The sequence below is a fragment of the Tetrao urogallus genome, assembly GCF_951394365.1.
Source record: "Tetrao urogallus genome assembly, chromosome: 5".
NCBI lineage: Eukaryota > Metazoa > Chordata > Aves > Galliformes > Phasianidae > Tetrao > Tetrao urogallus.
The window spans coordinates 5,382,979-5,408,553 of record NC_136818.1 but is presented as its reverse complement, the minus strand read 5'-3'; the positions used below and the strand labels follow the sequence as shown (position 1 = coordinate 5,408,553).

Below are 25,575 nucleotides of genomic sequence, written 5' to 3'. Positions count from 1 at the left end.
CACGTGCAGGCCTATCTGTCAAAACCAGACCCACATTGCCTCCCTCTGGGTATGTTCCTGAGCCACTGGGCTGAGCAGGTAGGGCACAGAGCCTGCCTTCAGCTTGGGAATCCCTTTGGCTGCAGCAACTGAGAGCTCATGGGATTTAACTCGAATGAGTAAAGCAGAGCAAAGCAGTGCTCCCATTGCAAGCAATGAGGTCAGTGCCCTGTTAAATCTCCACTTCCACTAATTTAGTTTGCTTGATGGGAATTTTCTGTAAAAAGAGATATTTCTTCTTACTGAAATCTGCTTCACTGTTAAATTTTCACTGCATTTAGTACACAGCACCATTAACTCTTTTGGAGGACACACGAGGCAAGGAGTTATCACAAACCCTTCTGTAACATCTCACCCAGCTTACCCAGCTGTCTCTCACAATTCTCCAGGACCAGGGATCCAACACAATGGCAATCATAAAGATCCTTTTGAAATAAAAGAGTTTGCAAGGCACTGAGAGGAAGGGATGAATACTTTAAGGAAGAAGCACAGAGGATACAGCAAGACAAACAGCAGGATTCAGTGCAGCCAGGTTGAGGGTTATGAATATCTGCATGGACCGCAGACACCAGGCATATGAAGACCACAAGGCAGATTTGGGAGGGAGAGAGACTGACAGCTTCTTTAGGAAACAGCCAACTCCTAATTATCCCTACTTATGTGACATTAGGGGCACAGTTATGATATAAGGTAAGCAATGTACCCCAAATAATGCACCCATAATTCTACAAAAAAAAAAAAAAAGAAAAAAAAAAAGAAGAAGGCAGTCATATTTGGAAAAAAATGCCATAGATTTTCCACTCAAATGGAATATTAAAGCACTGAATGACACTCACTGCAATTAAAAGTGTAAGGGTCATCTGGTATCTGCACTCAATTTAATGGTACTGAGGCTTCTAGGACATCAGGTTTCGCCCTTCCACTTCTCCTGCTTTGAAATGGAGGGCAGCACTTGGCTGAATTTGGGCTGAGAAGACAAAGCATGAACATTTATTTTTAAGTTTCTGGGAAAAAAGGAGTGTAGATATGTATACTTCATTGAGAGCTAACCCTTCCCAAGTCATATTTTATCAAAGAAACAAATTTATTTGCAAAATATAAGTAAAATTAATCCAACCACTTTATCTTCCTATTTGAATACAGCATTTCAGCCACAAAGATAATTTTTAGATGCTGTTTCATCTGTTAACATGACTCACAAAACAGCTTCCTCCCCATCAAACACTACACGACCCTCTCCTGTGTAGGACTGCACTGAGTTCAAGCTAGCTCATTCTGATTCATATGATTAAAATCATATGCTCAGGAAGAGCAACTGTTAAGCTCTGTTTAATTAGTGTAATGCATATGTACCCACGTCCACTGAAGGATGGAACTTCTACCCACGGATCTGCCACCATAACACGATCGTTGGAAATCTCCTTTAATTGTCGGTGCCATTAACATATCTAAACAGATTCTGTCCTTTCAGATGGATAAACTCAGAATTATTGCTCTGTTCTTATGAAAAAAGCACTTCAGGGACGTGAAATACAAGTGTATTCGCAATAAAATGCAATTTCTTGGCTATTTCAACTCCAAGAGCTCTAAACGTTGACAGACTGCCTAGAAGACAAACATCAAGTCAAACTCTGCTCCTTTGATAGTGTGACACACAAGATGGGAAAGCAGCTTTTTTGTGTATGCATGCGTAGCATGCAGTCCAGAAACACTATGCTTTGGTTTCAATAAAGCAAAAAGGTTTAAATTAAAATAGTTATTTCATGCCACTCTTCCACAACCCTGTACAAAATTATCATTTAGGGTCTGCAGGAATGGGTGTGTGAGAGCACTTGCAGTGCGTTCTCTTCGCATCCACTCTTTTTTCCTGGTGCACCCTGCCAGGAAAACATTGTAGGAGTACCACATTTGGAACTGCCTTCTTTTTAGGCCGTGCTCCATTCCTGCATGTACTGAAGGATCAGTTACTCAACATACTGGTACAGACAGTTCAGCTGAAACCGAGGGATCAGCACTGTGCAGATGTGCACAGGCAGCCTGCAAAGCTGCACCACAGCACCTGCTGAGGTGAGAAGGCACCGCTCCACACTAGGGAACCCTTCTGCAGAACGGGTCTGTAATTCCTTATACCTGAACTTCACAGAGAGCACTGGGGAAAGGAAACCCTTCTGCAGACAGAGCCTTGGCAGAGCTCAGGCCGTGGCTTTCGGGTTTAACTCCTGACATCTGCAGTGACTGCCTTCCCCCTAACCTCAAGCTGATGCAGTATTTTCCATTTAATTACAGCAAGCACCCAATGCATTAACAATGAGAGTACCTTCATGTTTCTGTAGGAATGCAATTAAAGCTAACTGCCAAGCTCGTTTTTCTTGCTATTTTGTTTTGAAGGAACTAAGGATAAATATGATTATGGGATGAGATTTTTCCTATGTAGCAACGGGGATTTTTCTCCAATTACTACTGCTTTTGAAGGAGCTCTAATACTTTAAGCAGTGATAAAGTGGCAGCTGTACATGTTTAATTTCTGAGAGCCAGGGCATAATGCATAAGCATTAATCCCTCCAGCTGTCCAGTAATTAAACATCATGTAAAGCCCAGAAGATATCACTGCTGTGCTACCTTATTTATGATGGACTTTCATTTATTAAATCTATAATAATTTCCTTCCTATTCTCAGAAATGATTGCTGAATTCCTCCACCAGGTCAAACGTACTCAAGTTGCATCTACCTGCTATACAAATGACAGTAATTTTAGGCCAGCCGTATTTCTTTTCACCACATGCTGAAATAATCATAAATATTAGACAAATATTCTTTCGATAAGCACAAATGCAATTGGATGAACTTTAACACCATTAATATTCAGTTTCTCAGGGAGATTGCGTGGCAAAACCCGATCCTCTGCGTTTGATTTCCCTCTGAACTCAGTGAGGAACGTGACATTACTCTGCACCTAGCCTGTTAATGAAGACAACAAACAGAATTCCTAATTTTGAGGAAAGCGTGTATTAATCAGGCTGCAAAGGAAGACCAAGTCAGCGCTGTATCACTGCCAAAGGAAGAAGCTCTCAGCAGGATCTGCAGAGAGCTGGCATGAGCAGAACTGGTACGGCCAAATGCCCATAGATGGCACTGGAAGAGACTCTCAGACGCAAAGCACAGGCACCTTTACTGCATCCAGGAGAAAATGACAAGATGACACAATGATCCTCATCCCTACATGATGGAACGATTTCACTGTCAACAAAAAGGTGAGATTTTCTAATTCATGTAAATGTAGGGGCAGGAACAATGAGGAAGATGGCTTTAAATCAACTTTCCTCCCTCCAACTGGCTCATCACCAGGTGGATTTGCTAGAGGGATCAGACCAGCTTGGTTCTGCTTTCTGCCAATGGCTCTCAAGTGATGTCAGGGCTGCTGAGCAGCCTTGGAAAGAGCTGACTGATTTTTTCTGCAGTCAGATGCTTCAAGGAAAGGACCACTCACTGCTTTGTACTGAGAGTCACACATGTGCCTGGAAGCTTTGCCTGAGGATCTTAGAAATTATGGACACCATGGGAACCTGGAGCTGTGAGCAAGGACACGGGGCTTACAGCAGGCAGGACTGTGCTTACTGTTGCTTCCCCCATTAATTTAAAAAGTATTACCTAGTCTGCTCAGTTTTCATTGAGCATATCGTCCCTTGGGACTGAAAATCCAGAACTAATTCTCAGATATATAGTAGACAACTAAAAGCTGAAAGATCAGAGTTCAAAAGTCTCTTTATGGACTATCAGACAAGTGAAAAAAAAAATCAGTCTTCCACTGAGTAGGAAATCTGAAGTATTAAAAAGTTGATAGGAATGGGGAGTAACATATGAAAGTTAAGAGAGAACTCAGTCTCTGCTGCTGCCACTGAACGCAGCTCTGCTCCTTTTCCTTACTCATTTGAAAGAGCAGCATATGCCAATACTGCATTGGGAAGACATGCACACACATATAAAGATTCCTAACTTAAAGCTTAGTAAATTAAAGGTGTGTTTACATAAAGCTGTAAAGAGCTGGGATTAGCATCCTGTGGGAACCAGCAAGCTCATCTCACAAAGGTGCACAGCAAAAGCAGGTGAAAGATACAAGTACACAACTATTGGATGCACAGATGTGGGACCTGTGAGCCACTGAAACATGCTCAGGTTCAAAAGAACATCATCCAAGGGCAAACAACTCAGTACCCTACAAACAGAATTTACAGATTTCACAAAATGCCGTGCAAGTTTGCAGATATGCTCTTTTGGGAACATGAAGCTTTGTGTCTGAGAAGAGTAAAGATAAAACACACAGAAAGGAGAAAAAGGCAAAACATGCAAAAGAACATATTTAAGATTTTTCTGTCTCGTGTAACACAAATACAGCTCCCTTCTCTTACAGCAGAAGATAACCTCAGTAACAAGGCCGTATCTGCCAGAGACATTCTTGCAGGAATTCCTGGCTCTCTGGGACAATGACAGGAGATCACTGTGAGATCACTATTCTTACCTGCATAAGTGCCCATGCATTGCTCTCTGTGCTATACTTACAGCATATAAATAACTCACTGTATATATATTTATAAATAAATCACTGTATGGGAAAACAGTTTATTAGTGCATCAACACATCATTACGCTGTATCTGCGACAAAAGAGGGGAAATCGTACAGTTCCAGTCCCTTATTTGCAAGACACAATTTCCATATGGGGTGCAAAAACTGGTCCAGGTGAGAACCAGTAACAGGCTGAGAGGAGATGGGGCCTGCACATGGCTCTCACTGCTGACCACCCTACACATCAGATACGTTCATTAAAGAGATGCAGCATCCATCACAGCTGTGAGAGGATGGCAGTTCTTCCTTTCTAAACCTATGCTGAGATGCTCCCTGCATTCGTAGGCAGGTGACAAAACACCAGTCAGTGCCTCTCTTAGCAGAGATTTAGCAAGTTCTGTAGAAGTTATTAACCAGAACGATCCAGAGTTGTGATGCTCTCTCTACATGTGGACTCTCACATTTAATTTCTCTTTTTAGTCTCAGTCAATGTGTTCCTAGGCTTATCCAAATGATTTTGATGAAGATGAGGTACATCAGGAGCAGAAAACCTCAACCACAGAAATCAGGCTAGTAAATTCAAAACTGCTCCTACATTCTTAACTTCTTGCTGCCTGTTTTAGAGAAGCAAACCAGACTCAGGACTTACTGTAAAGACACAGATCGCCTCTGCTCCAAAGAACCAAAAAGTAAGATCCTTTTCATGTATTTTATTTTCAAAAAGGCAGATATCTGCATTTTCAAAAATTGTTTGTACACTGAAAGTCAGCAGCAGACTTAAAGCCTACTGCACAAACTGCTGGAAGTAAATGACTCAGGCAGATGGGCACTCACCTACCTACATGCAAGGATTAATACCCACAATTAATCCCTGGTGCAATTACAACCTGTGCAGACACAAATCTGGATCCCTAATCACTGTTGCTTTATGCAAGGCAGATTAAATAATTTACAGCTTCCAGTACTTCCTCAGTGGAAGTTTTTCCACAGGATGAAAACCTTACAATTTTTAATTCTTGTTTATGGATGAACAACAAAAAACAGAACACACAAAAAAACAACCAAAAAACCATTTCTTTACCATCCATTCAACAATGGGGTCAGTGTCTGGATTCCTTCTGAAAACACCACTGCCTGCTAGCAGTACAGACCAGGCCTAGCAGCTCAGCTAAAGCTCTCTCTGTCATCTCTGCAGAATTTTTTATTTTCATGGATTTCATTTGTCACGTTGCTGTTTCTCCCTCCAGACATGGCAAACTGGAGCCTTGTTTCACACTCATCTCCTTACTCTCAAGGCTAGCTTTTAACAGGGCTGGATTCTGCTGAGATGAGGAGCTGGAAGAAGTACATGACTTATCCAATAGTTTGGGATGATGCATTTTTTTCAACATACCTGCACTCATATAAGTTCAGAGCTTGCTAACTATGCTGATGAACCTGTTGTCTAATGAAGGCTACACGAGGACACCACACAAGGCTACAAATTCTCTCACTTCTTTAAAGAAAGATATCCTGAGCACTGCTGTGACAAATCCATCTCAAACCATTTTAGGGTGCCAGTAGTAAAAACCAGCCTTCAACAGTGACAGCAAAGGAGGACAGCGATCTGCAAAGTAATCCACCAAAGCTGTGGCCAACACAAAGCATTAAAGGAGAACCCAACCCAAACAGAACATCTCATTTTCTTATTCACTACTTCCCCAAAATTTCTGATCAGCAAATTCATGAAAGAAAAAAATCCACCAAGAATTACCCAACCCAGAGGAGTATCAGAAAAGCAGGTTGCTGGATGACAGAGGCAGACATAGGAAGAAGAACCTGAGTATTGCTCGAGTTTTTGAATGATGCTACTACCATAACCCTTGGTTTCCTCTCTCACAAACTCCTCCTCCCTCCCTTAACTCAGACTATGAACATTTTGAGACAGGAATAGGTGCTTGCACAGCCTCATCACAACCAGTCCCTGCTCCTACCTTTGCGAGGCAGTACAACAGTGCTACATTTATGAATTAGAAAAATGTTCAAAAACTCCATATTTAGCAAAAATTCTTTTGAAGGATTATAATACCAAGAGACAGTTATTGCTACAAAGAAATGGGGGCATCTGCAGTTAAAATATGCCTAGAGTCTTACATTAGCTCAAAGGAATGGTTTTACTGACATTGATTTAGGAAGAGCTTAGGGTTTTTCATCCGGGTGCCTTCACAAGCATTATCTTCAAGTCATCTTCCATTTGTTTATTGCACATGCAAGCTCTCAACATGGCAATTAGTGTAAGCACAAATAAACTCCCTTCTAAACATTTATCTAGAAAAATGCGTTGTTTAAGGACTTTTAGGACTTTTAGGACAGGAGCTTTGTCAGCTCTGTCAGAGGTGCAGCACTAGCTACAACATGGTGCTCTGCTCCACAGGGCTGGCAAGTGACAGCCAGCAATGAAACCTCATCAAAAATGAGAAGAAAGAAGCGAGTGCAGAGGTAAAACGAAAAAAGAAAAAGAGGTCTGAACCTAGGATCAGCCATTTTCCTTTTTCTGAATCAGGATGATGTGTGCTACTGAGATAAGAGAAAATGGATATAGAAGGATTCTGAATAGAAAAGAAAAGGGAATGTTAACAGAATATCAGATAGGCTTAGTGAGGTTTCATCAGATTTGGACAAAAGGGAGGATAGCAATCAATCCTCTATAAGCTCTCAGAGTTTAAACAACTAACATGTCTGTTGTCATCCACGACAAAAAAACCCCTTAATTTGACAAGTATCCTCATTGAAAACACACCTAGGACAGCCATTCAGAAGTGCCACCTGTTTCCTTCTCAGACTAAATCTAACGCCTCTGAAAGAGGCTGAGTCACCAGATATCAGTATTGAAAGCCTCTGATGCCTGCACCCTCCCAGGAAGCTCAAAGTCTGCCCATCAGTGCCTTCCTGCCCCGTGCCCTGGCCAGCGGATAGCCACATTCAGACTCAGCAGTGATTTCCACCTTGCACCCACTGAGGTGGCAGCCTACATTGGGTCAATGATAAGGAACTAAGTGAAAGTCAAGTTCACCTCACATGAGTTACCCAACAGCCATCAGAAGATGGTAGTTCGTCCTTGGATTAAATTTCCACTGTACAATCCTACATGTGCACTACAACTGTAGAAGATGAGCAAGGCTAGAAACACCGAAACATCCAGAAGGCAAACACTCAGCTTTTTCTACATCTGTTAATAGCAAAATTATGCTGAAATTATGTGGCATCTAGAACATATTTAAATTCATTTTGGGGGCCACCTCAGAGCCTTGAAAAGAAGAACTTCAAAGCAAGCAATTTCAAATGAAGGGGTTTTTTTTAATAAATAATAGACTCCACGCAACAACTCCTACTAGCATGAGCAGCAGCATTAAATTAGTAGAGGTATCCACCAGTGTAAAATTGTTATAACTTCATTAACTCCTACTGAGGGAAAAAAATCTTACTTTGCTTGCAGTTACATTTCTCTTCTGAGCTTTTCTCTAAAGCAGTTCAACAACAAAAAAGCACATGCTGTAGAGAGAACATTTAGGGTTTCATACAGATCACTGCTTTTGAAAACTGCCAAAACATAATTACCTTAAAGGACAAAGGATTAGGGCACATTACCAATTTATCACATCATAATTAATGAATTAGGAATGGTCCATGCACAGGCACTTAATTTCACAAGAATTAGGAGGCAACGTGAGGCAGCCTATGGCTTTTCCTTGCAAGTGGAGTCTCCTGCGTGTGGTCAGAACAAGCAGAGAACTCATCACATACACAGTAACCTGTATCCGTTACCACTGGACTACAGAGTCACGGGCAAAACAGAACAGAGATGCTTTGGAAAACTTTATGTCTAATCTGTATTGCACTGAATTAGTGATTTATGTTGAAGCTTCATACACTGTTATACAACTTCAATGGAAAAACGATGTGGATTGTGAACTGGACAGGCATCACAGCTCAAAATTCAGTTTTCAGATGAAGAAACATCAACGTGTTTGTATGTACTCAATTCAAGCCTCTCACCAGTAATCTGAATCACACAAAATGACAGAAACAGTGACAGGAGTGAATAACTATAGGGTGATGGCAGTCACACAGAGCAAGAGATACTTTCTTAATAGTCTGGGACTATTTATACAAGGAAGTAAATAACGACAAGTAATAACAATACACAACTAAGAGCAGTACAGGAATGAGATTTTACTTCTGCACAGTAATGGATAGACTGATATTCACAAAGTTCTGGTGGTCTGTATGAAAACAAAGTTGGAAAATGAGCTGAGATATCAAAGGGAGCCACAAAAATGAGTCAAGCATTCATTCAGAAGAAAAATACTTGACAACAAGAAGCACACAGAACTAAATATGTTTAGTCTATCAAAAAGACAGTTTGAGAAATGACTTGATTACACAGTGTAGGAGTTTTCACAGACGGAATACAGTGTTAAAGAGCTCTTTCATTCAGGAGAAAAAGGCCTAATGAAAGGCAATGGCCATTGAGGGACTGAATTTAAAACTGTTACAGTAAATTGTATATCATTCTCTCTCTGTCCAGTAAAATCAACAGGCCATTCACAAAGTCCAGACCTATCTATTACATCCCAGCAGAAGCTAACATAGCCTACAGGGCTATGCTCTGCAGGAAGAAGAAGGTGGCACTAAGCTGCTAAGCTATAAGAGAAAAAGGTTTGCTATTTAAGTCCTCACCACCACATCTCCTGGGTATTAAGCCCTCATAATCATGACCAACTAATTATATTCTGCCTCAGCACAGAAGACATACAGCATAGCTCTCCACAGAGTTCCCTTTATATTCTCCAGCCATCTCCAATTGTAGAATCCCTCCTTCATGTCTTTTTTTTAAGATCCACTACTTAGCATTGCAAATATAGACGGAGCAAATTTTGTTGGCAGAAAAGTCATCCCTTTACATGCAATTTGTAATAGTCACTCTAAAACTTTTATGGTTTTCCTAAGGGAGACGTTGCACATGCATTAAAGTATTTCTCTAACTCACCAGGAGCACAACCAGCCTCATCAATACCGCTTTCACAGTCCTTCTGCCCATCACATCTCCAGGACGACGGGATACACTTGTTGCTTAAGTCTCCACAGCTAATTTTTTCAGCTGGGCACACTTGTTTGGCTAGAAGAATAAAACAAAGAAAAAATACAAGTTTAACATACTTCTAGACATTGCTAACACTGTTGGCATTTAAAGTTACTATCACTTGTATGGCTCAATCCTGAGACCTGTAATGAAATGTGATGTCCACAGTTCTGAGGTCTGCCTGCTTACATGCCCCCTCAGAGAGATCACAGTATTTTCACATGTGAAAACAGCCTGCCCATCAGTGTGTGCCTGATTCAGCCACCCTACTTTAGGAACACAACCGTACAGCAGCATGCAAATAAAACGAACTAATCGATCCTTACCCAGTTTGTCAGGATTTGTTTATTAAGCAGATCAACTCTCCTGTTCAAAACACATTGTTGAATAGTTTTTCCACAGCTGTTAATAATTATAATGCTACATATGGCTGCAAGTCTACTGAAAAGGAAGGAACTTAAATTCTAAAGGAAATCTTAAATTCTGGATTAGAACTAAAAATATCTTTCACAGCATGCCTGGTAAAGAAATTAATGCAAAGTCTGTCTGCTTTCCAAGTACCGAGCAAGAGAGGATGAACATTACACCTTCTCTCCACTTGCACAAGAAGGCGTTGGAGGGCCCTCTTGCAGCCTCAAAGCATCAACCCCCCTCTTAAAAGCAGCACCATTTAGCCACAGGATTTCTCCATCTTCTTAGCACCCTGAAGCACTTCAAAAGCCATTTCTAGAAGCTGTGGGCAACCAATATATCAATATTTTTGGCAAGCTGAAAGGTTTGGAAAAGTGTAGACAGAGGACTCCTATTTATGGAAAACAATCTCTATTTTATTCATCTCACTTACAAAGTAATTACAGGTATTTTAAAAATGTAAATCAAAGCTTGAACTTGAAGGAATGTAGTAAAAAGCTGCTTTTGCCCACAGTTCATCCTATCCCAGCAAGGTGGTTATTTTCAAGCAGAGACAATGCAGCAGTGCAAATGGACTCAACATCAGTGTTTGTGCTATGAAATGGGCAGCTGCAAACCAGACTCACATTTCTGTTTCTGCACACTGCTTACACAAACACCAGACCTTCTGGGCTTACGTGACCAAAATATTTACTTTCTCCTTTCCTCTTCACCCTCCCAGAAAGAAAAGGGTTAGCACCATACATAAGAGTGAGTGCTTACCCTGGATATAGTCTGGACCAACTCGAGCTATAGCAAGGCCTGCCTTTTCAGAAAAGCACCATTAAACAACTCGGTTGAAATGTCAGACACATCAACACCAATTTATCACAATGAACTGCAAATGCCAAGGATGGACAACAATGGTTTATTTGTAAGGAGACAAGAGCAAAGAAGACAAGAAGGTTCCATTTACTCACTACCGCCAATGGCACATTCTTCTTTTTCTTTACACGAGGCTACAAAGTCTTTCACAGAACTACAGAGCCTAACTGGCGCCCCACTGTTTGCTTCCTCTTGTGCCACTGCTGTGCTTTTCAGGCTCCGGACATCATGTATATTCAAGAAAGCCCAAGAAAACAGAATTGATTTACTTTCAGAAGACCGTTTGTCAGGTTCTCACCAAACAGGTACCCTAAGAGCATACACAAAATGTAATTAAGTGGCTTCTACTGGTGGGAAACCCACAACATTTTTCATCAACAGGCTGAAAAGAACCTTCCTTTGTGGAAATGCATCATCTTACAGGTCTGGACAGTTTCTCAGTCTGTTCTGAAATAGCTTCCCATCCTCTCCAGACTGCCCCCTGCATTTATCCAAGGTTCTTAAGAAAAGAAAAGAAAAAGCCAGAAAAAAACACAGAGAAACTACTACACTAAAAGTGTTTAATTCATTTGGACATGCCATTTAATTGTTCCTCAAAACCTTTACTGCTACACTTAGTACAGACCTTAAAATTGCTTCCCCAACAATGGTTTAGTTGTTCTTTGTTAAAGGAAGGTTTGGTTTTTAGCAAGGATCTCTTCCTCAAATACCAACCTTAGGTCTCCTTTTGTCATAGCTGGCAGTCCTATCTCAGAGACATACCATGAACAAAATATAAATCCATACCTCTCCCTACGTGTTTCCATCCAAGACAAGCACAACTGTTAAACAGGCACTGTTCAGATAGGAAGGGATCCAAAGGGCAGAGATTGCTTTAGGAAATTCAAGACTCAGAGTTCCCAATTCCTGGAGATTTACAGTTCAAAAAAACATCTCAGTCACAGGCTGGCATATGTATTGCATATTATATACATATGAAAGTACACTACAATCTACAGTCACTACTGATTAGCATCTGATACATCCCCACTGAATTTTTTGGGATGCACAGCAACATTTCAGAATCCATCTTGTGAATTCAATTATTACCACAGCTGAAGGTGTGCGAGTTTGGTCTGTGGTGGTATTTTCCCTTGTCTTTTCTCCCATCTCAACATGTAACAGTGCCTTCTGTGCCACTCACCCACACGTTCTCCCCAGTTCAGGGCAAGTTGTGTTGCCTTAGTTTACTTCACTTAACCCTACAAGACACATCAGATTTTCTGCTCAGACTGTTATATAAACGTGTTTTATTTAGCTGACCTCCTTTATTCCCTCCTTGTGTTAAGCCGAGCCCAAACCAAACTGTATCAAACAAGATCCTTTTTGTACTGAGAAGGACACGCATAGGGGCAGCAGTATCTGTGATGGGTGTATCTCAGGAATTGCGTTGGCACTGGTGCACAGAGCACACCATGACCTCACTGGAACTCTGCTGGACCCACAGTTTTGCTGAGTGCCTGTGTTTGAAGGTGATATGAGCAATATGCAAACACAGACCATGCTAAAGGCAATATTAAAGAACTGCTTCCACAAAAGGTTAAGATTCAGCAGTGATCTTCCACTTCTGTTACACTGAATGAGCCGGAGAGTCACCCTGCTGGGATGACCAGCTTGGTGTAAGTTTGCAGCTCCTACTCAAGTTAGCGCAACGGCAACCTGTACCAGGATTTCACTTGATGATATCTGCAGCAGGCAAAAGCTTGAGGGCACTGAGAAAACGAAGGTGACTTGGTGATTCCAGTTGAAACCAGCCCAGGCCAAAATGAAAAGCATGATCAGTGGCTTTCATGAATTAAAGACTGCAGCACTCAAGAGAACTGGAGTGCGACAAAATCCCCACCACAACTGATGTCTTTGTTGACAGCCACCCGTTAGCACAGGATGGCTGCAGGTCAGAATTAGGGCAAGCTGCAACACCACTTCCCAGGACTGAGGAACTTGAGCTGCTTGCCACCTAAGTCCACGTTTTGGAATACATGCAATAACCTTTTGTGTGAGCACACAAAGAGCACTAAGTAATAGTGAGAACCTATTCTTTCTACAAAGACAGATAAAATTAACTTAAGGCCATTACCTTCAGACTTCAAACATAAACTGCTGTAAGGAACTCAGAAGACAAATTAGGAGAGGCTACTACAAAAACATAACTTCAAAAGCCAAGGAATCTTAAATAGCCGTAACAGTTGATAAACCTAATAAAAAATTACACTGTAAGGTAAGATTTATATGATGGTGACTTATGCTCAGAAGTTCCTGGATGAATGGAAAAGGACTTATGGAGATTAAACCCACTGCACTGCATAGTACAGATCTTACTAAGCTCATTCTCATGTGCTTGTAAAAAAAAACAACACCAAACTTCAATTAGGAGCCGGCAACAAAATGATCGTGCAGTTCCTTAGAATCATAGAATTGCAAGGTTGGAAACGACCTGCAAGATCATCCAGTCCAAGCATCCTCCCATCACCATTCCTCCACAAGCACTAAACCATATCTCGTAGCTCCTCATCCGGACACCTCTTGAACGCTGCCAGGGACAGCAAGTGCACCACCTCCCTGGGCAGCCATTCCAGTGCCTGACCACTCTGAGAGAAAAAGTTCTTCCTTACGTGTAACCTAAACTAAAATAGAACAGAATAGCCTAAATGGACCAAAGGTTTAGGATGTCTAGAACAGATAGCACGTACCATGCCTTTGTGCAGACGATCTATGATGAGCTGAAAAGACAGATGGCATCAGGTTTTATAGTAACAAATCATCAAGTTTCATGCCCTGGGACTTCAGTCATCTGCACGGGTCACGAAGGGTTTACTTACCAAAGCTCTCAGCTATCCTGGCACACTTGCGATTTGTTTTCTAATCTATCCAAACATACCTACGAGATAAACCTGAGCCTGGCTACAAGAAGCCTTTAAAATTTATCACCGTCCACTGTGTTCCCCCATAATTAGTGATGCATGATGCTGTCAAGGCAATTCTGATCCAGGAAGCTCTTAGGAGAATAAAATACTCAAAGGTAACAGCTGACCCAGCACACAGACTGGTTGCAACGTAGCTGGGAATCAGTGAAGTTCAAACAGACATGCTAAGGGAAGAAAGAAGAGTGTCAAGGAAGAAATGAGAGTCAGGAGGTTAAGGCAGCACAAGCTAGCCAAGAATGGAAGTCGGCTAATTAACCCCGAGAAATGCCATTTTTTAGAGGCAAACCTGCCCGGTGCCTTAGTTCAGTGATTCCAAAGCCTTGTGAGCAAATAGATTCTTGAACAACTTTCAAACTTTCTCACGCAGCCCCACAGCTGACAAATTGATGCATTGAGCTGCTGAATGCAGCTCTCTGAGCCCACGATGGCCTTGAGGAGCAGAGGTGTGCAGCTGGGAAAAGCTGCCTTAGCCTTCCTCCGCCAACATGTGACTTATTAGAAGTCTTCTGTCATCTATTCAGGTACCAGCCTGGCGGTGTCAGCTCTGCGTGTAAGCAGCACAGCCTAATCCCCATTATCCAGGCATCCCATGAGCACAACAGACCCAACTCTGAAGCTCTGATTTATGAAGCCTATCCCTCATGACCTGAATTAGCAAGGACTGTGAAAAGGGCTGTTCTCTACAGAAACACAAGTAGGAACTATATTCTCTCAATCTGTAGCAATACAGTAATGCTTCTTTCTTTATTTGTAGGCTTTGGGTGCATATGGGAGCTGTATTTATTTATTTATTTATTTTAACCAAATAAAATGCTATGTGACCATTTTTGATACGGAGTTTATTGATACGGAGTTTTGTAACCTTGCTTCACTCTGTTTCACTCTGTGGCACTGTGACCCTGACCTGTTGGAAGTCAGTTTCTAAAAAGCATAGCAGTAAGTCCACCAGCCACGTCCCCTTGGTCACCACCCCAGTTCTTAGCAAAGTGGCTGAACACAGCACCAGGAGCTAAGAAGCCCAACAGGCTAAAGGCTGAGCAGCCAATGAGAGCTGCTAATTTATCTTTCCATACACTCATTTCTAGAATTCCCATAATATGCAAATCAAAGAGTTCCAATCCTATTACAACAAATCCAGAAGGAAATTCCAGAAGAAGGCTCATTTCAGACACATTCAGGCACAGTGAAGCTCTTGCCTACTTCACTTCTGAGCCAAATTAATCCTCAATTCTAAATTAGGCACAGCATAAAAAATAGTCCATCAGTCCGTATCAAACAACAAAAACCAGCTACTAGATGTCAGTCGTAAACTGAAGACAGGAAAAAAAAATCGTACCAAAAGGTCTGAAGGTATGCCTAAAAATCACAAAAGTGAGATAAAACGCCTCTGCAAAGTGGCTCCATTTTATCCATTTTACAGGGCCAGTATGGATTTGAAAGTACTACAGAGACCACAGGGAGCATCCCCAGATGTGCTGGGATGAACCTAAGTGGCTGTGCACTGCTTGCACCCATTCAGCAACAAGAGCTATGTGGCACCAACTGCCACGTCCAGTTCTTCCCAGCACATCCCACTGACTGACACCAGCACAGCCAGAGTGCACTAAGCCTGTAAACTGAGATGTAACCATGCATGTAACCATGTATTGCACAGTGTATGTGCAAACTGTATTATGTTCACCTTCCTGTGGAAGTTCTTGCCTCCTATTCTTATCACTTAAGCAATAATAAGGAAGTCATCTGATATTCTACTATTATCCTAAAGATAAGGATAGTTTGGTATCTGATGAATTCCTAATGAATATGCTGTTAATTGCATAACCTTCCTTCAGTACAGTAAGTCTTTCATTCATTAAGGGCATGGATTAAACATCCTCACAGCATTACAGCATCTTTATAATTAATAATATATTCTTCCCATTTCTAAATATAGCCTGTCGTAAGAAGCTTTAAAGAATCCAAGCTGCACCTCTCACTAAGAACTTTTGATCAGAAGGAAACGAGTCGGTTTGTTCAGACAAGGGATCTGCCCTGAGATTGCTACCTTTGCAGCAGCCCCAGTCCTGAAGGCAGAGCACCTGCTTGAAGCCGGGCACAGCTGCAAAGCCCATCAGCAGAAGGAAACGCCCTGCTATCTGCAGCACAGTGCCTTCCTATCTCAGAGGATATTTCTTGCAGATCAGAGCTGCACGGAAGTATCATTATGTATTAGATAACTCCTGCTTGATGAAGAATAATTAAGTTCGTGAGAACTCTGCCATCAACCTGCCTAGCAGGCAGCGAGATAACGCACTGTGCAAAATCTCACCAGTTCTGTCTTTCATTCATGTGACACTGAATATCCTGAGTTGGAAGGGGCACATAAGGATGACTTAAGGTCCAATTCTGTGCTCAACACATAGGACCACCCGAAATTAAAACTCCCTCTTGGAGTTTTTCTTGTTTTTTATTCCTCTAAGGCTCACAGAACAGAAAAAGGCTTTACTGATACCCATAATGGCATTGATAAAGGGCACCAGCCCTGCTTGTCTGCAATATTCACAGTACAGTGCTGGGCTGGCAGGGAGCGAGTGCTCTGCAAGCAGCAGGGCTGCAGCATGCGGCAGGGAGGGAGAAACTGACACCAGATTTTAGTTTAATTAAAGCTAATCTCGTACAGTTGTTTTGGACATTTTTAGATGCTAGCTACAAGGAAACATCAAAGCAGTGTCCTATATGAGCTCTGGCTGACTGCAGGTCCTGCCACAGCACTTTTTGACTGCCTCCGCAGATCAATGAATGATGAGATTGGGGGAAAAAAAAAAAAAAAGGAGAGCAGCTCTCCCTCACCCATGAACTGTTTTCCCTTAAATGAACGAGGCTATTTTTGCCCTGAAAATTCCTTTGCAGTGATCTGGATTGCATGAGTAATTCCCAGATGGACTGACTGCTGGTGGCAGAGCTCAGCCTGCAGCATTTGGGCCAAACGTTTTCATGTAAAGCCATGCAGCTTCACCGAATTCTGCACCAGCTGAGACAAATTCCCACATCTGAAAGCTCAGATCATTAAAATCAGCCAAATGCTGGCACAGCAAAAGCATAGCATTTCTACACAAACACCCCATTTCAGGTACAGCATTTCTTAAAGACAGGTATAATTCTGATTTACAGACTTCAATTGCTAAAGATTTCTGGACAAGTGAGTGCACTGGTTTATTTATTACTGTTGTTAAGAGCGGTATCTTATCTCTTGTTCTAGCCCTTATCTCTTACCTAGTTTCAGCTTTTGTTCACAGGATCAAACTATGCTGTTTCTCGATAGCCTAAGGAAATAACTGTGTGATGAAACCTCTCCTTCAAGCAGATAGGTGTGTATCAATAAAGACATCTCTCAACTCTCTCTTCAAAATAATCAGATACCCCCTAATAAGACATTTTCCAACTCTGCAATTATGTGACCCTTGTAGGATTGCTCACGTCCCTAATGTTCAATAGCCATTCTGCTTTACAGCAGCTGCCTTTGTCTTTTACCAGCTCTGAGTCACCTGAGTTTAATTTAACAAGTATTAAAGTTCAGTTTAACACGTGTTATCATGCCTGAGCTATTTGCTAACCCAGTGAGACTGAATTATCTTTATTTGCAAGAACCCGACCCACCTAGCAAAGGGGCAGAAGTTCATAGAAATGCAGTATAACACGCTGGGTCTTAACAGCAAGACTCTTTCTAACTTGTAGTATTTGAAAGTGATAGAATGGATCTCTGTGACAAGGCTCTGTCATCTGTATGCAGGTTGCATTTGGTCTAAACCAAGCAATTTTTATGACTTTTAAGTTGACAGTACACCTCATTTCCTATGCAGGTCAGGTATAATTTCCTTTCCAGTCACCTACGACTTGAGGCAGCCTGATGTCAGAACTTTAAACAGCTTGCTGCACTCGCCATTCCTAACCTTTCCAAAACCTTCTCTAACAACAAGACACAGTTGTCTTTATGGAGGTTTTTCCACCTGCAGGAAAGAAGACAAATGGATCTCAAGGGGAGAGAATTTAACAGTCCAAGAGCTCTGCTGGAAGACCCAAAGCACCTGCTCGGCATCACACTAACAACCAGAAAAACAAGAAGCTATCATCCCTGCCTGGTACCACCAGGGGCATGGGATGACTGGCAAGCACTCGCCATTAATCATCCTATGCCTTGAAGAAAGGTCAGCTGCACCGCAGTGAGTCAGCTCCTTCACAGTATGGGCATCTGTGCCACATCCCCAAAGAAAACAGATGCCAGTCTGCTAATCAGCTTTTACAAGAGGAAAGGGACAGCCTGGCAGATATTCTCATCTGTATCACAATTACAGCCTAAGCCTGCAGCAACATGCTCTTCTGATGATCCCAGGCTGAGCTGAATCAGTACATCCTTCAAAATGTACAGGAAACAATTCCTTACACGCACCCCAAAATGCAACTGAAATTGTTGGAAATGTATCTGAGAATGGGCAGAATTCTTCATTCTGCTGGGGAAAAAGAACACTCCAAAAGCAGCCACGTGAGCAGCAGAATGAAACACCTATTTGTTACTGCTCGAAATAACACCAACAACCCTACAAAGTGTGCTCCTACCAATGTTCCAACACGCTGCTGGATTACATCAGCCTCCTGACATCAGTTACGTCAATGAAGGTAACTCTGGGAGAGCACACAAAAGAAGAGCTTATGCATCACCCCAGCATCCAGATTCAGCACTTTTTTGAAATACTATCTATACTTGATGAATCAAAATATACAGAAAAATTGCAAGTAAATTTTGTGAGAATATTCAAGATGTAGATATAATGCACTCTTGGTAACATTAAATCAACAAAACAACCTGACTTGCTTTGCCCAACCTCATCATTACTGTCCGGGTCATAATGGTTTTATCCAATGGCACATAAAAACGATGCCCCATGCAGGAGCTCCAGATTTTCAAGAGACAGATTTGTGGATCTTTTCTTCGTGTGTGTTGGCACATGTCATCCATGGTAACCATAAAGCATACATCGCATGGCTACACAAGAGCTGCATGCTCCCCTTCTCCCTTTTTCTCCCTCTCTCAGACCTTTCCAGTGTCTCCATCGAGTCTATTTTGACACGTAAGGATCTGTGGGAAAGTGGATAAATGAGTACAGTAAGGAGAAAGCCTGCAAATGTGTGGGGTTGAGCTATCAAATTCTTTTCTATGGCTCAGCAGGAGAGAAAAATGTGTCTTGAAAGCCTGAAACATCAGCCCTAGTTCTCAAAATATTTGATGAGCAGGCAGGGATGTATTCACTCCTTCTGGGACATATGTTACACAACAGCTTCCACTGGAAGCTGTTTTACACTTTTTGGAAGAAAACACTTCTTCCAAGCCAGGAACATAGGAGAGAAATGAAACATCCAAGCGAAGGGGAAGAGCATGCAGAATTGTTCCTAGGCTACGAAAAAGAAAGAACTTATCTCACAAATCTGAAATTCACAGGCATGTTAATTCAGTTTTCTAAAATTTCAATTATTGCACACAATTTTAGAGATCTCTACTCCATTCATTATGTATAACCGGGATTTTTTTTAAAGATTATTTAGTTTAAATTGGCCTTTTCTAAACATAATCTGTGTCTCCAAGCTATTTCCCTTTGAAATGTTTTCATAGTGGTCATCTCCCTGGTATTTAGAAATCACCACAAACAACGGCTCATAATTTCTTATAATATTTGTAAAGAGAAAAATTCCTTGATTTACGTTACTAAAGGCTGTCTAAATGCTGTCTCCTGAAGCCAGACTTTAAAAACAAAGACAATTACACCACGTAATGACAATGTAACAGGCTCCCATCTTGCAAAGAAAAGAAAGTCTCATACTTGGAAGCTCCTTGCTCACTAGCCAGTGGAAGAAAATGGTCACGCAGAACTCAGGCATGTGTGTACAGGTGGGTATGCAAGAACAGAACAGAGTGATCACTATTAGATTAAATGAAATCCTGCACATCAGGACTCAGATCCGAGTACAGACCTCAGGCTGCCAGTACTGAGACCAGCAGAACAGTCCAGATCTGCTATTTATTCCACTTATTGCAAGTATCCTTTGTAGGGATAATTATGCATTTGAAAAGGTTTATTGTTTACATCAGCATAACGAAAGGAAGCAAAAAGAACAATCAAAATTTTGCTCACAATGCTGACTTAATATTGCCCAAACATTTCTCTTGAAAACACCACAAACAAGATTACCAGCTCAGGAAAATTAACAAGGAACAGTTTGACAGGCGCTGGCCAAAGGATTGCAGCCAGGACTGGGACCACAACATGCAGACAGCCCAAATACCCACACTCCCAGACCAACAGCAACTGGAAGTAGCAGCGGTGACCTTTACATTTCAGGACAACAAAGTCCACCGACAACACGGATTAGATGCAAAATCTGAGAGCACACATGGAAAGGATCAGCTGTGACTGAAGGCTGCACAGATTCCAAACATTTTTTTTCTTTCCTTCTCTCACACTGATGGGTTTGAAGAAGTTGCTTGAGCTCAACCCTTGGCAGAGGCTGTGCACCTCACTGCCCTCACTAAAATACTGATGCATGTGCATGCAGTATTAAAGCCTGGCCATGGCCAGATGCCACCCTTCCCACCAGCACTACAGAAATAAAGCCTGCAAGAGAAATTGCTTCCCAGAAACCAATAATTTAGGATGGTCAGTTTATAAGAAACTGCTTAGCATCTGGAAAAGGTAGATTTAAAAGGTGGTTATCCTTTCCAAAAGTATTGGCTCAGGCTCTTCCAAAAGTCTGGACTTCACTCCTTACCTTCACTTCTTAGAAAGAGGTAAATTAACAAGACACCTCACTAAAGAGATATGAAGAAACTCTAAGTAAGGGACTGTGAAAGAACAACGTTAAATTTTAAGTGTTTCCATGTTGTCAAATCTTGCTGAGTTAATAAAAAGCCTGCCAAGAAATTACACCAAGAAGAATATCAAAGTTAAGAGATTTTAATCCCCTGGTAAAATTCAACCACAATTCATAGCCCTACTATTAACTGGCGTCTATCAAAGAACAATATAACCAACAGACTTAATGCAACCACCTTGAAAGATGCAGTGGCACCAACATGAGCAGCTCTGAACAGCTGTGCTCTGCCACTAGCACACATCACATTTCTCCCACAACCCCTCTACCTCTGCTGCTGCTTGTTCTGCTCTCTGCACCGGTGTCCTCTTCTATCTCTTGATTAAGCATCTTCTCAAAGGCTTCTTTTGCCAATTCTATAATAATCCTGGTAACAGAATCATTAATCTATGTACATTTATAAGTGTAACAATCAAGCTATTCCTGGCCTCAGATGAAGACCCTTTCACTATAGAATGAAGTCTGTCATCAATGTTCTACTCCTTCTGCTCTGAGTCTTGTTAACCCTCTCGCTTGTTTCTGCTCTAATAAAAATTCATTCTAAAACACACACGTAACTGCAGCACAGTGTAAGCTCTGCTAGAAAGCAGCTGTGGGGGTCTAGGCAGAGCCCCACTGGCTTCAGTAACTCAGCTGCAAATGCAATTACTTAATTACAAGGGAAATGCTGAGCGCTGTTAATGGACCTATGTTTAATTTGCTTTCTAAAGTATCTCACACACATCTTGGTGCTGAAATAATCACTGTTTGCAAAGTGTTTGGGTGGTATCAGACAGAATTCCAATTCAGAAGGGGCTCAAAGAATTTAAAATGTGACTTTAAAGCTGACAATATTTCTTTAATCCCTTCAAGGCATTTTAGTTCGCTGTCTAGGTTGCAAATAATAGATCAGGAATTGTTTCGGTGAGTTTCCCATCAGATAAGCAGGTAGGTAATTACAGAAACAAAATGAAACTTTAATTATGCAAAAAAAGAACAACCAACCAACACAGCACACCAAAAATCTCAACCAACGACCACACTGTGTTCTCTGGGAAGAAATCATTGATTAAAACAACCAAAAGCCCTACTAGAAACTTGGACGTGGTTCTCCTTTGTGAGAAAAGAAAATGCTCCATCTGGTTGGCTGAAAGATTTGAATTGCTTCTCCCAAGGCTCGCTTTAATCTTTCCTCACAAATTAATTTAATTAAATCTATTATTATAAGGTCAGTATTTTTACATAACCTGTATGAAATCTTGGTGTACGCTGATAAATCTAGAAGATTAGAAAATGTTACCTAGAGTATTTAATCTTGATTTCCTACTAATCATCTCCAGCTGAAGCAACTTGTCTGATTAGTATGCAGTTTCCAGATAAGCCAGTGATCAAATACTCGTAAAAGTGAAACATCATTAGTTGCACTCAAAGGTATCTGACAGAGCTCCTTTTCAGTTCCTTTTACCCAGAGGGTAAAAGAAGTCAGAGACATCAGGAGGAAGCCCCAGCTGGAGTTATCTCACGCATCAGGCTACTGAACAGCCACCACCCCTTCCTCAAACCTTCACTTTCTCAGCAGTGTAGGTGCTCTGCAGTTGATGCCAGCCTAGGTTGGCCATGTTTGAACCAGTACTGCAGAGGCTGTGGTGCAGAGGAGGCAGCAGTCCTTCTCCAGACACTCCAGAGTACTCATGAGACTGGAGAACTTATGTGCAAAGTGCACGTGGGCACACTGGGTGCTTCCCTTTCTATCTCAGGCTAATCCTGAAATAATTTTGTACCTGGAGTGTGAGGAGGAAGGAATGCTCTCAGACTGCATGCTGGGCTCCATCGAGAGCCGCTGGTTACAAACGGTGATGAAAACACAGGCTCTTCAGAAGTCTCTCAACTGTGGCTGAGAGTCCAGCATAAACCCGCAGGGCTCCCTGAGCCTCTGCATCAGCAGCTGCTCTTTCATTATGCCTCTGCCCAGGCTCATTTTCTTTCTCTGGTTGACAGAGATTACTCCAATTCTAATCAAAACAGGGAGGGAAAAGCCCCACAGAACACTAGGGGGACTAAATTATACGAAGGATAAAGGAGCCAAGCAGCACTGAGACCACATCCATCGTAAAAGAGATTATGGCTGCAAAAGTGCTTCTTATCAATAGGGAACCTACAGCCACAAAAGGTCCCCAGATGAGCAAACATAATGAAACCTGCCAAGATGAGTGATAAAAATTATAGAAAGAAAAATTGCACAACTCTCCAGCAAACTGCCAGAATCCATTGCAAAACATTTTTTTTCCTGCTACCAGAAAATCTGCACCTTATCTACTTCCAAATGAAAAGCTTCCCCAGGTACGCTGCAACGTTGACATTGCACCTTGTGTCCGCTGTTATTACATGGCCTTTCTGTTCTGTTAGAGCACAGAGTATAAAAATATCATCCAGGAATTTGTAAAAATTCACACTGTGAAGGCATCTTGCGTCACACTCCATGTTATGCTATCTTCAGCATGCACAGTAGCTGAAAGGAAGCCATCCTGCAGCACTGTGCTAACATCTGCACTGCCACAAAGAGGCAGCTCCTTCACCAAGACTGGGATCCAAGCTTGTGCTTGGAAGATGCTGCTTTCCCATATTAAGGTGAAAACTCCTATGAGCTGGTGAAGGTACCAACATATGAATTCCTGCTCAAAGGGGCCAAAAAAGCATGAAGAACTCAGAGTAGAAAAAGCATTCAGCAGACAACCATATACTTAACCATTTTTAAGATATCCTCACTCTAAAATACATTTACATGCGCAAATAAAAAGCAATTCTGAAAAGGCTCTGCTGCTATTAAAATCGTATCTCTCAGAAAGGAACATTTCATCTTTTATATACATACAAAGAAACCCTCACCTGCTTCCTTTTTCAGACGACAGAACAGACAGCTTAGATGGTATTTCAATTGAATTTGCTCCGACTGTTGCACAAAAACAGTGGTGTGTAGACCTGTGGCTGAGAACAAAAGGTGCTCCCCTGCCATCCGTACCTTCCCTTCATTACACATAGCCCTGCTAGTTCACACAGCTCAGCTCCAAGTCTGACTCTGACAACATGCCCAGAGGCAGGAATTGAAACAAAAACATAAATTCTAGCAGAATTTAGTATGATAATTCCTATTTCTTGTTCACATTCTATACACAGCCAACATACCTGCTGAAATGCTCGAATTACATATAATCATTTTGTGTATGTGCACTCCTACAGATACGTATAATTTTACTTGATTTTAGTACAACTAGGAAAGAACGCTGGCTGACCAACATGCAGACATGCTTCTTGCCTCACAAGGAGAAGCATGATTACGTTCACGTCAAAAAAGACTATTTACTACCTCTGTCACAAAACAGAATTCACAGCCTTCACACAGTAACTCAAGTCCTATAGCATAGTACACTTAGAGAACTCCAGTGACACAGTAAGATGCTTAGTATGAAAGTATAAGCTGGAAATAGGGTTCATTAACTGGCATTAGTGCACTCATATAAGAACGCATACGCATGTGTGGCCTAACAAAACTACTGAGCTAAGGCCTCTTGTATCCTAATACAAAAGGCTCTTAACGTGGCTTACTATGTTAAAATACAAGATGGGGTGAGTTGAAATGTCAGTCAGAATCCAGCTACTGCACAGTGTCCTCACTAGAGGCCCTAGCTTACTAGAGGCCAGAAGCTATTACTAAAGCCAAGAGCTGGCTGAGGCCCATGGCAGCTGTGGAGGCCTGCTGCACCCCACAGATGTGCAGGGCGAAGATGTACGTGAGCCTCACGCTGCAGACAGTGCTGCCAGTGAGGTGCCTCGCTCTGGGCACAGTACGACTGAAAGCATTTCAGAGAACTAAAAGCCTCCAGGGCAAGGTTTAAGTGACATAAATTATCTACCAAAGCATGCAGAGGTTGCATATTAAACCAGTCTTAATCATGATGCTAATCCTCAAGGAAGCAGGACCGAGTATCACGAGACCCTCGTTAAAACTGCAAACGAGTTCAGTGGGAGCTTGTCCTGAATGGAAACATGATCCCACAACTGTGCAAGGAGACAAACACGGGAAAAGGATCTATTAAGTAAAAGGTGCAATTAGGAATCACAGCTTCAACCTACAAGAAACCCATTAAAACACAAAATATTTAAATGTGGAAAATGTTGAACAGTACCATTTCATTTTCACTTCTTAAAATATTTTCCTCACACCGTAATTCATCCATTCAAGAAAGGGCAAGAGATTTGCTTTCTGCACAGATACAGTGCAATGCTGCCTCATTTAGTTGGCAACATATTTCGGTTTTCAAATTGTGACTTGCTTTTGATTCCCAGAAATTATTTTCTTTTCACATCAGCCACAGTAATTGTGGTTCTAATCTGAATTTCAGAACACAAGCAGGAAGAGAATGGAAAAAAAGAAAATCATTAGGCTGTGAAAAGCTGCTTGAGTATTTTTGAAAGCCTCTTCAGTTTTTACTAGTTCAGTATTGATGGGCTTCCAAATAACTACATACACAAGGCCTTCATATGCTCAACCTTCGCTTTCCTGCTGCTTCTCTCTCACTGAAGTAACTGCAAGATTAATAGCAGCCATAAAAGGCAGCAGCAAGCCCTTTTATGACTGTTCCTGTTTACAAACTGCACGAACACATTAGACCAATAGGAAAAATATTTAAATGCCAACATTTAAATATTTGCAACAGTCAACTAATGAAAGCTCAGA

The 25,575-nt window shown here is 41.6% G+C and overlaps 1 protein-coding gene across 1 annotated transcript in view; it reads right to left on the bottom strand.

Annotated features, from left to right (window-relative positions):
- LRP8 (LDL receptor related protein 8) overlaps positions 1 to 25,575 on the bottom strand; it is a gene marked incomplete at both ends in the record, with an annotated part of 150,672 nt that overhangs the window by 27,051 nt on the left and 98,046 nt on the right. The window contains one exon of the mRNA XM_079535977.1: positions 9,631 to 9,759. Within this exon, the coding sequence (XP_079392103.1) occupies positions 9,631 to 9,759 (129 nt within the window). The remainder of the gene's footprint in view (positions 1 to 9,630; positions 9,760 to 25,575) is intronic.